General features: G+C 32.7%; 1 protein-coding gene across 1 annotated transcript; it reads right to left on the bottom strand.

The window, feature by feature from the left end:
• Positions 1–2,538: 2,538 nt before the first annotated feature.
• LOC134722295 (uncharacterized) lies at positions 2,539–7,039 on the bottom strand. The gene is made up of 7 exons (XM_063585905.1): positions 6,965–7,039; positions 5,651–6,214; positions 5,074–5,167; positions 4,098–4,145; positions 3,663–3,713; positions 3,194–3,277; positions 2,539–2,594 (listed from the first exon to the last, which is right to left on the bottom strand). Exons 2-7 carry the CDS (start codon positions 6,209–6,211, stop codon positions 2,539–2,541), a joined length of 894 nt encoding a protein of 297 aa, XP_063441975.1. The 5' UTR covers positions 6,212–6,214; positions 6,965–7,039.
• Between the last annotated feature and the right edge of the window lie 3,091 nt (positions 7,040–10,130).

The raw sequence follows: 10,130 nt of genomic DNA, 5'->3' as shown, positions 1-10,130 counted from the left end.
TATATTTTAATTGAAGGTTTCATTTCTTGAAGTTCTGTATTTGCGATATGTTGTAAACTTGCCAAGGTTAATTATATAATTCAAGAGTTCATCAGACTTTTAAAAATTATTAAATAATAAATATAACGAGCACTAACATGCTTGAAATTTATAACTAAAACATATAGCCTGCTTCATTTAATTGTGACAGATAATGTACAAGTTGCCGTTACAATGTATTAATAATTTAATTTATTAACCAATAATTTTTAATACAATTACCATGATTACATAACACACCAAATTACAATACTAACACCTCTTTATTTCAGAATAACTATGCTAGTGGTATGGATATTAATGTAACTGGTGTATGGGAACACAATATCACTGGTTTAGGTATCACTGTTTCAGTTGTAGATGATGGTAAGTTAAGTTTCACTGTTTCAGTTGTAGATGATGGTAAGTTAGGTTTCACAGTTTCAGTTGTAGATGATGGTAAGTTAAGTTTCACTGTTTCAGTTGTAGATGATGGTAAGTTAGGTTTCACTGTTTCAGTTGTAGATGATGGTAAGTTAGGTTTCACAGTTTCAGTTGTAGATGATGGTAAGTTATGTTTCACTGTTTCAGTTGTAGATGATGGTAAGTTAAGTTTCACTGTTTCAGTTGTAGATGATGGTAAGTTAGGTTTCACTGTTTCAGTTGTAGATGATGGTAAGTTAGGTTTCACTGTTTCAGTTGTAGATGATGGTAAGTTAGGTTTCACTGTTTCAGTTGTAGATGATGGTAAGTTAAGTTTCACTGTTTCAGTTGTAGATGATGGTAAGTTAGGTTTCACTGTTTCAGTTGTAGATGATAGTAAGTTAAGTTTCACTGTTTCAGTTGTAGATGATGGTAAGTTAGGTTTCACAGTTTCAGTTGTAGATGATGGTAAGTTAAGTTTCACTGTTTCAGTTGTAGATGATGGTAAGTTAGGTTTCACTGTTTCAGTTGTAGATGATGGTAAGTTATGTTTCACTGTTTCAGTTGTAGATGATGGTAAGTTAGGTTTCACTGTTTCAGTTGTAGATGATGGTAAGTTAGGTTTCACAGTTTCAGTTGTAGATGATGGTAAGTTATGTTTCACTGTTTCAGTTGTAGATGATGGTAAGTTAAGTTTCACTGTTTCAGTTGTAGATGATGGTAAGTTAGGTTTCACTGTTTCAGTTGTAGATGATGGTAAGTTAGGTTTCACAGTTTCAGTTGTAGATGATGGTAAGTTAGGTTTCACTGTTTCAGTTGTAGATGATGGTAAGTTAGGTTTCACTGTTTCAGTTGTAGATGATGGTATTAAAGTTAAGTTTCACTGTTTCAGTTGTAGATGATTGTAAGTTAGGTTTCACAGTTTCAGTTGTAGATGATGGTAAGTTAGGTTTCACTGTTTCAGTTGTAGATGATGGTAAGTTAAGTTTCACTGTTTCAGTTGTAGATGATGGTAAGTTAGGTTTCACTGTTTCAGTTGTAGATGATGGTAAGTTAGGTTTCACTGTTTCAGTTGTAGATGATGGTAAGTTAAGTTTCACTGTTTCAGTTGTAGATGATGGTAAGTTAGGTTTCACAGTTTCAGTTGTAGATGATGGTAAGTTAGGTTTCACTGTTTCAGTTGTAGATGAAGGTAAGTTAAGTTTCACTGTTTCAGTTGTAGATGATGGTAAGTTAGGTTTCACTGTTTCAGTTGTAGATGATGGTAAGTTAGGTTTCACAGTTTCAGTTGTAGATGATGGTAAGTTAAGTTTCACTGTTTCAGTTGTAGATGATGGTAAGTTAATAGGTTTCACAGTTTCAGTTGTAGATGATGGTAAGTTAGGTTTCACTGTTTCAGTTGTAGATGATGGTAAGTTAGGTTTCACTGTTTCAGTTGTAGATGATGGTAAGTTAAGTTTCACTGTTTCAGTTGAGGATGATGGTAAGTTAGGTTTCACTGTTTCAGTTGTAGATGATGGTAAGTTAGGTTTCACAGTTTCAGTTGTAGATGATGGTAAGTTAAGTTTCACTGTTTCAGTTGTAGATGATGGTAAGTTAGGTTTCACAGTTTCAGTTGTAGATGATGGTAAGTTAGGTGTCACATTTTTCAGTTGTAGATGATGGTAAGTTAGGTTTCACAGTTTCAGTTGTAGATGATGGTAAGTTAGATTTCACTGTTTCAGTTGTAGATGATGGTTAGTTAGATTTCACTGTTTCAGTTGTAGATGATGGTAAGTTAGGTTTCACAGTTTCATTTGTAGATGATGGTAAGTTAGGTTTCACTTTTGCAGTTGTAGATGATGGTTAGTTAGGTTTCACTGTTTCAGTTGTAGATGATGGTAAGTTAGGTTTCACTGTTTCAGTTGTAGATGATGGTAAGTTAGGTTTCACTTTTGCAGTTGTAGATGATGGTTAGTTAGGTTTCACTGTTTCAGTTGTAGATGATGGTAAGTTAGGTTTCACTGTTTCAGTTGTAGATGATGGTAAGTTAGGTTTCACAGTTTCAGTTGTAGATGATGGTAAGTTAGGTTTCACTGTTTCAGTTGTAGATGATGGTTAGGTACCATCATCTCCAACTGAAACTGTGAAACTTAACTTACCATCATCTACAACTGAAACAGTGAAACTTAACTTACCATCATATACAACTGAAACAGTGAAACTTAACTTACCATCATCTACAACTGAAACAGTGAAACCTAACTAACCATCATCTACAACTGCAAAAGTGAAACCTAACTTACCATCATCTACAACTGAAACAGTGAAACCTTACTTACCATCATCTACAACTGAAACAGTGAAACCTAACTAACCATCATCTACAACTGCAAAAGTGAAACCTAACTTACCATCATCTACAACTGAAACAGTGAAACCTTACTTACCATTATCTGCAAATGAAACAGTGAAACCTAACTTACCATCATCTACAACTGAAACAGTGAAACCTAACTACCATCATCTACAACTGAAACAGTGAAACCTAACTTACCATCATCTACAACTGAAACTGTGAAACCTAACTTACCATCATCTACAACTGAAACAGTGAAACCTAACTTACCATCATCTACAACTGAAACAGTGAAACCTAACTAACCATCATCTACAACTGCAAAAGTGAAACCTAACTTACCATCATCTACAACTGAAACAGTGAAACCTAACTTACCATCATCTACAACTGAAACAGTGAAACCTAACTAACCATCATCTACAACTGCAAAAGTGAAACCTAACTTACCATCATCTACAAATGAAACTGTGAAACCTAACTTACCATCATCTACAACTGAAACAGTGAAATCTAACTAACCATCATCTACAACTGAAACAGTGAAATCTAACTTACCATCATCTACAACTGAAACTGTGAAACCTAACTTACCATCATCTACAACTGAAAAATGTGACACCTAACTTACCATCATCTACAACTGAAACTGTGAAACCTAACTTACCATCATCTACAACTGAAACAGTGAAACTTAACTTACCATCATCTACAACTGAAACTGTGAAACCTAACTTACCATCATCTACAACTGAAACAGTGAAACCTAACTTACCATCATCCTCAACTGAAACAGTGAAACTTAACTTACCATCATCTACAACTGAAACAGTGAAACCTAACTTACCATCATCTACAACTGAAACAGTGAAACCTAACTTACCATCATCTACAACTGAAACTGTGAAACCTATTAACTTACCATCATCTACAACTGAAACAGTGAAACTTAACTTACCATCATCTACAACTGAAACTGTGAAACCTAACTTACCATCATCTACAACTGAAACAGTGAAACCTAACTTACCATCATCTACAACTGAAACAGTGAAACTTAACTTACCTTCATCTACAACTGAAACAGTGAAACCTAACTTACCATCATCTACAACTGAAACTGTGAAACCTAACTTACCATCATCTACAACTGAAACAGTGAAACTTAACTTACCATCATCTACAACTGAAACAGTGAAACCTAACTTACCATCATCTACAACTGAAACAGTGAAACCTAACTTACCATCATCTACAACTGAAACAGTGAAACTTAACTTACCATCATCTACAACTGAAACAGTGAAACCTAACTTACCATCATCTACAACTGAAACTGTGAAACCTAACTTACAATCATCTACAACTGAAACAGTGAAACTTAACTTTAATACCATCATCTACAACTGAAACAGTGAAACCTAACTTACCATCATCTACAACTGAAACAGTGAAACCTAACTTACCATCATCTACAACTGAAACTGTGAAACCTAACTTACCATCATCTACAACTGAAACAGTGAAACCTAACTTACCATCATCTACAACTGAAACAGTGAAACTTAACTTACCATCATCTACAACTGAAACAGTGAAACATAACTTACCATCATCTACAACTGAAACTGTGAAACCTAACTTACCATCATCTACAACTGAAACAGTGAAACCTAACTTACCATCATCTACAACTGAAACAGTGAAACATAACTTACCATCATCTACAACTGAAACAGTGAAACCTAACTTACCATCATCTACAACTGAAACAGTGAAACTTAACTTACCATCATCTACAACTGAAACTGTGAAACCTAACTTACCATCATCTACAACTGAAACAGTGAAACTTAACTTACTATCATCTACAACTGAAACAGTGAAACCTAACTTACCATCATCTACAACTGAAACAGTGAAACTTAACTTACCATCATCTACAACTGAAACAGTGAAACCTAACTTACCATCATCTACAACTGAAACAGTGAAACCTAACTTACCATCATCTACAACTGAAACAGTGAAACCTAACTTACCATCATCTACAACTGAAACAGTGAAACTTAACTTACCATCATCTACAACTGAAACAGTGAAACATAACTTACCATCATCTACAACTGAAACTGTGAAACCTAACTTACCATCATCTACAACTGAAACAGTGAAACCTAACTTACCATCATCTACAACTGAAACAGTGAAACTTAACTTACCATCATCTACAACTGAAACTGTGAAACCTAACTTACCATCATCTACAACTGAAACAGTGAAACTTAACTTACCATCATCTACAACTGAAACAGTGATACCTAAACCAGTGATATTGTGTTCCCATACACCAGTTACATTAATATCCATACCACTAGCATAGTTATTCTGAAATAAAGAGGTGTTAGTATTGTAATTTGGTGTGTTATGTAATCATGGTAATTGTATTAAAAATTATTGGTTAATAAATTAAATTATTAATACATTGTAACGGCAACTTGTACATTATCTGTCACAATTAAATGAAGCAGGCTATATGTTTTAGTTATAAATTTCAAGCATGTTAGTGCTCGTTATATTTATTATTTAATAATTTTTAAAAGTCTGATGAACTCTTGAATTATATAATTAACCTTGGCAAGTTTACAACATATCGCAAATACAGAACTTCAAGAAATGAAACCTTCAATTAAAATATACCATGGACCTTTTTCAGATGTAAAATACATTAATATCATATTGTTTTGAAACATAGAGGAAAAAACAATTCAGCCATTTACACGATTAAGAAATAGAATTCATATAAAATAGCATGAATAAAAAATCTTCAAGAAGTTATCTAAGAAATAATAATGCTAGTAATTACCGTACCAAATGCCATTGTTGGTTATAAGCTGGATCCCTGAACTGTATCCTTCTCTTTTCCCTGGAGAATACTTTTTCTCTGTGGAACCAAACCACATTATCATGATTGTCTAGTTTTGTTTCTATATCATCTATGACAGATTTCAATGTTTTAAAGTCAACATTTATAAATTTATGTGTTGTGTTCTTTTCTGTATGCTCAGACAAGGCATGTCCAAACAGATATATATTTTTTAAATGTCCAATATGTCCAAGGAAGGTTAGATTACATTCTGGTGCTACTTTTCTTGCCAGATTTCTGTCACTTTCAGTTTGACCTTCATTTTGTATATAAATATTACCAAATCTAAAGAGATCATCTTGAAGGTCATGGCTGTGACCTGGAATTTGTTTTACATGTTCACTATTATTGTGTTTTAATTCAATGGTCCATAACAAAGTGTCTTTATAATTGTCAGTGTGAGGAGCAACTGGAATCTGTTTCTTTCTTTCAACAGATTTTTGAAATGAACAACATGTAATCTGACTTAGAAGAATCAATAACAATGTCTTTTCTCCATAATGCATGTCCTGAAAACATAAATCAATAAAATATCAAAGATCTGAAAAAAAACCATAGGTTATCAAGGATCACAAAGTTAACATCAATTACTGCTTGGAAATGACTGAAACATCATAACCAATGATTGGACAGTATGCTGCCACAATTTTTATTTAGAGCTGATCCAGAAAAAATATATGCCAGTTGGATCTCTGTTCTTATTTATGGGGAACATCAACATTGTTACATGATCACCAGAATAAAGATATCTTTCATTTTACCTAGGCATGCTAGATGTAACAATACAGAAAATTTATTAAATTACCCAGGTGTCTATCAAGGTTAATAAAATTGAGTAGAAATTGAAAAGCCCTAATTTTCCCATGGAAGAGTCATTATGCCAAAAAATGGAATACTATTGACAACTATAGGTAACACAGGTTTCTAACTGCACTTCAGAGTGACGGATCAACATGAAAGCTAAAATAAACAGTTACACTTGATGTCTATTTAATTATGTTAGGAACTACTTCTAATACAGCAGGTTATTACCGACTTGTTGCATAAGAGAAGATACGAGTGATTTGTCAGAAAAATCCTTCTGACCATTTCATAAAATTTATCCAAAAAATATTTTGTTGTCTTAGACTTAGCACAACTCATGGATTGGGACTTCAATCGGAGACTAATGTGAACCATAAAGAAAGCTATGTTAGTGCACTGAAAAGTTGAATGTCATTTTGGTATCTTTAATCAGGCCCTGTCAATAATGCGCTTACAATTCATGTGTTTGATATCAAATAAGGATTTGTACAAAAATATAGACCGGAAGTTGTCTTTTTCTACTATCTGCATCTCTTTGGCGCTTCGCTTTCGCCAATAACCAAAGTAGCTGTAAAAGAAAGAGGACTACCGGTACATCGTAATAAAATAAACTGCTGTCATAAGTTCTTTGTGTGTTTTAATTTTTATATGGGAGCAACCAATTAACTTCAAAGGGAAAATGTTTTTTTGTCAAAGTTGAGTTTGTTTTTTTTTAAAGATTTAATGACGCTATCAATAAAAAAAATCTTCAAAATTTAAGCACTTATATGGGGCCATAATATTTTTTTCTAATCAATTTGGGGATTAGAATATTTTAAGGAAAACAAAACAATACCCCCCCCCCCCCCACACACACACACACACACTCATTTTTTTTTAAATTTCAATGGTTGTTACCTAACGAAATTGGAAACGAAGGATGTGTAACTAGTGATTCCGGAGGATATTAGATCATATTACAATGACATGATCGACGAAACTCTAAAATTAAATTACTAGTAAAATAAATTTTAAGTTGAAAACAATACTTTTAAAGATAATGTAATTTAACGTTATGACGTTAAAATTGCTTCTCAAACTGGAGACATTGTTGCTTCTATAAATATTAGTGTAAACAAAAATATAAATGTAAACATACATATTGATGTAAACATAAATATTAATGTAAAAATAAATATTAATGTAAACATAAATATTAATATAAATAGATAGCAATCATGTTTGGTATCATAAAACGTATAGATTAGACCGTTGGTTTTTAATTCCGTTTGAGTGGTTTTACACTATTATTTTTGTGTGGCCCTTTATAGCTTGTTGTCTGTTGTGAGCCTAGGCTCCGTGTTGAAGACCGTACTTAGACCTATAGTGGTTTACTTTTCTAAATTGTGACTTGGATTGGGAATGGTCTCATTGGCTCTCAAACAATCTAATTAAAATATTGATCTCTGATTACGTTATACTCATATGCAGTATAACGTAATCAGAGATCAATATTTTAATTAGATTGGCTCTCAAACCACATCTTGTTATATATACTAAATTGAAAACAACGTTCAAACCTATGATTGCTGTCGTAATTTCTGCTTCTTGCTATGTTTTGATATAGTTATAAAGCCAGCAAATACGAATACTCATAAAACTAGTAAATATACGGAGTAATATATAAATACGGACGTCAAATTAAATCTGTTGTCTGTTCTCTCTCGTCATTGGTAGCGTGAATAAATGATCAATACATAAAAATGATACTTTTATTATACAGCCGAAATGTTTCCATACAAGTACAATATTCCAACAATAATATATAATAAACATACGGGACGAAACTACTAAAATAATAATCTTTCTCGTGTATTTTCGTACGGGTCAACTGGGTTTATCTTAAATATTATGTACAATGATAAATACGGTAAATAAATGCAAGGCATACAGCTAATGCGCTGCTTCTTACCTCTAGGACCCCCCGGGATGAGCCTTGCTGCAAGCCAAACGTAAACACAGCAAAGACTAACGAACGTGACGTTGCACTGGTATTTATTTCAAATTACCGGAAGTAAATATTCTAAGCAGGAAGAAAAACATAACATAAAACGCTTACATAAAATATAGGAGTCCTCGACTCAAAATGCTTATAATAATGCAATCTTATAAATAAACATATCTAGAACTCATAAATGTACACTTTTGGGTTCACGCTTAAAATATTGACCCAACGGTAACGTTCTTAACAATACATGACAAAGTTGCGCCATGTACGACGTAATCGATACAGCTAATAACATAAAGTAAAACGTACGTTAATTACTCATTCGATATACTAAACACTAGAAATAACTTCTGTCAACTTATGTAAACTCTCTTATTATAATAGATAACAATATTCTTTTACTTGGAAATGACCAAAACACACATTTACAACACTGCCCCTCCCCCAGAATACATTTCGTCCTCGAAATATGGGCTTGGCAATTCTGACAATACGTCTAAAAATTCTTTTCACAATATTTCTATGTACATATTACTCTATCATACAAATAAAACAATTTTTACTCATCTCCAATTTGTCAAAACAAACAAATATTTAAGCTATCTTTAAACTTAAACATACATCAACAAACTACTGCGCCTGTTAATGTCCTAACAAAAACAATATCTGCGATAACAAACTAATGCGCCTGTTAATACTTAAAAGACAAAACAAGTTAACTAAAATTTTCTTCCACATATAAATATCTTCTCTTATACTTATATAACAGTAAAGTGTCACGAAAACACCTAGTTCTATTTTTTATACAGTAACAGCACTAATATACAGTTATTACATTAAAAGTTCATTCCAAAATTCTCCATTCTATCAGACGCTGGAACTATACACATCATGAAGCTAAACTTCTTCTAAACACCAGGCTTACCATAAGCCAACAAATGTCCTATCAAGTTCTATACCACAAGGGTACCCCGCGTATACATATATACGCTATCTTCGATACTGATGAACCATAAAAACATAAGTATAAAAATTAGTACAAAAGAATAAAAAATAGTCATCAGTATTCCCCGAGAAATATCTAAAATGGTGTAGACTATAGCTCAGCATACCCATGGTGTAACCTAAATGTATAATGCAATCTAGACTAATCATTGGCCTTAACTTATTCTCGCACCAAAGCAAAAATGGCACCTAAAGTATCCCAACTGCCAATATACACCCACCGAAAGCAGCTTTCTACCACAATAGTATTAAACAATCTTTTTTTACTGCAACAACAGCAACAATTCAATAGGATCATCAAATTCCAGATTCTGATAAAAAAAATACCTGTTTTCTGAAAATCTCAAAAACAAATTCAATACCACAATATACTTTCAAAAATCTAAAATACCGTATACTCTACATATTTGTGCTTAATGTACTCAGTGTATAAACTAATATTACAAGTCTTCTCAATAAACCAATAAATCACTTTTTACATCAATGACAAAAACATCACACAAGTTTCATATCTACATTATAAAAAAATCCGAATCTACACAAAAACATATTCTCATATTTGTCCAGTAGGCTTATCTGCTATATAGTCCTAACTATTTCTGATAACCCTGGCTTATAAATCCAAACTG

This window comes from Mytilus trossulus, chromosome 6 (assembly GCF_036588685.1).
Source record: "Mytilus trossulus isolate FHL-02 chromosome 6, PNRI_Mtr1.1.1.hap1, whole genome shotgun sequence".
Taxonomy (NCBI): domain Eukaryota; kingdom Metazoa; phylum Mollusca; class Bivalvia; order Mytilida; family Mytilidae; genus Mytilus; species Mytilus trossulus.
This window is presented reverse-complemented; position numbering and strand designations above follow the sequence as displayed.

What these genes read in the sequence shown, in the direction of transcription:
- LOC134722295 (XM_063585905.1), bottom strand. Translation starts at nt 6,211, where the DNA reads ATGCATTATGGAGAAAAGACATTGTTATTGATTCTTCTAAGTCAGATT. An exon ending in AGTTTCAGTTGTAGATGATG is followed by an intron (nt 3,714 to 4,097) that starts GTAAGTTAGGTT and finishes TCACTGTTTCAG; the next exon opens with TTGTAGATGATGGTAAGTTA. An exon ending in TTTTGCAGTTGTAGATGATG is followed by an intron (nt 2,595 to 3,193) that starts GTTAGTTAGGTT and finishes TCACTGTTTCAG; the next exon opens with TTGTAGATGATGGTAAGTTA.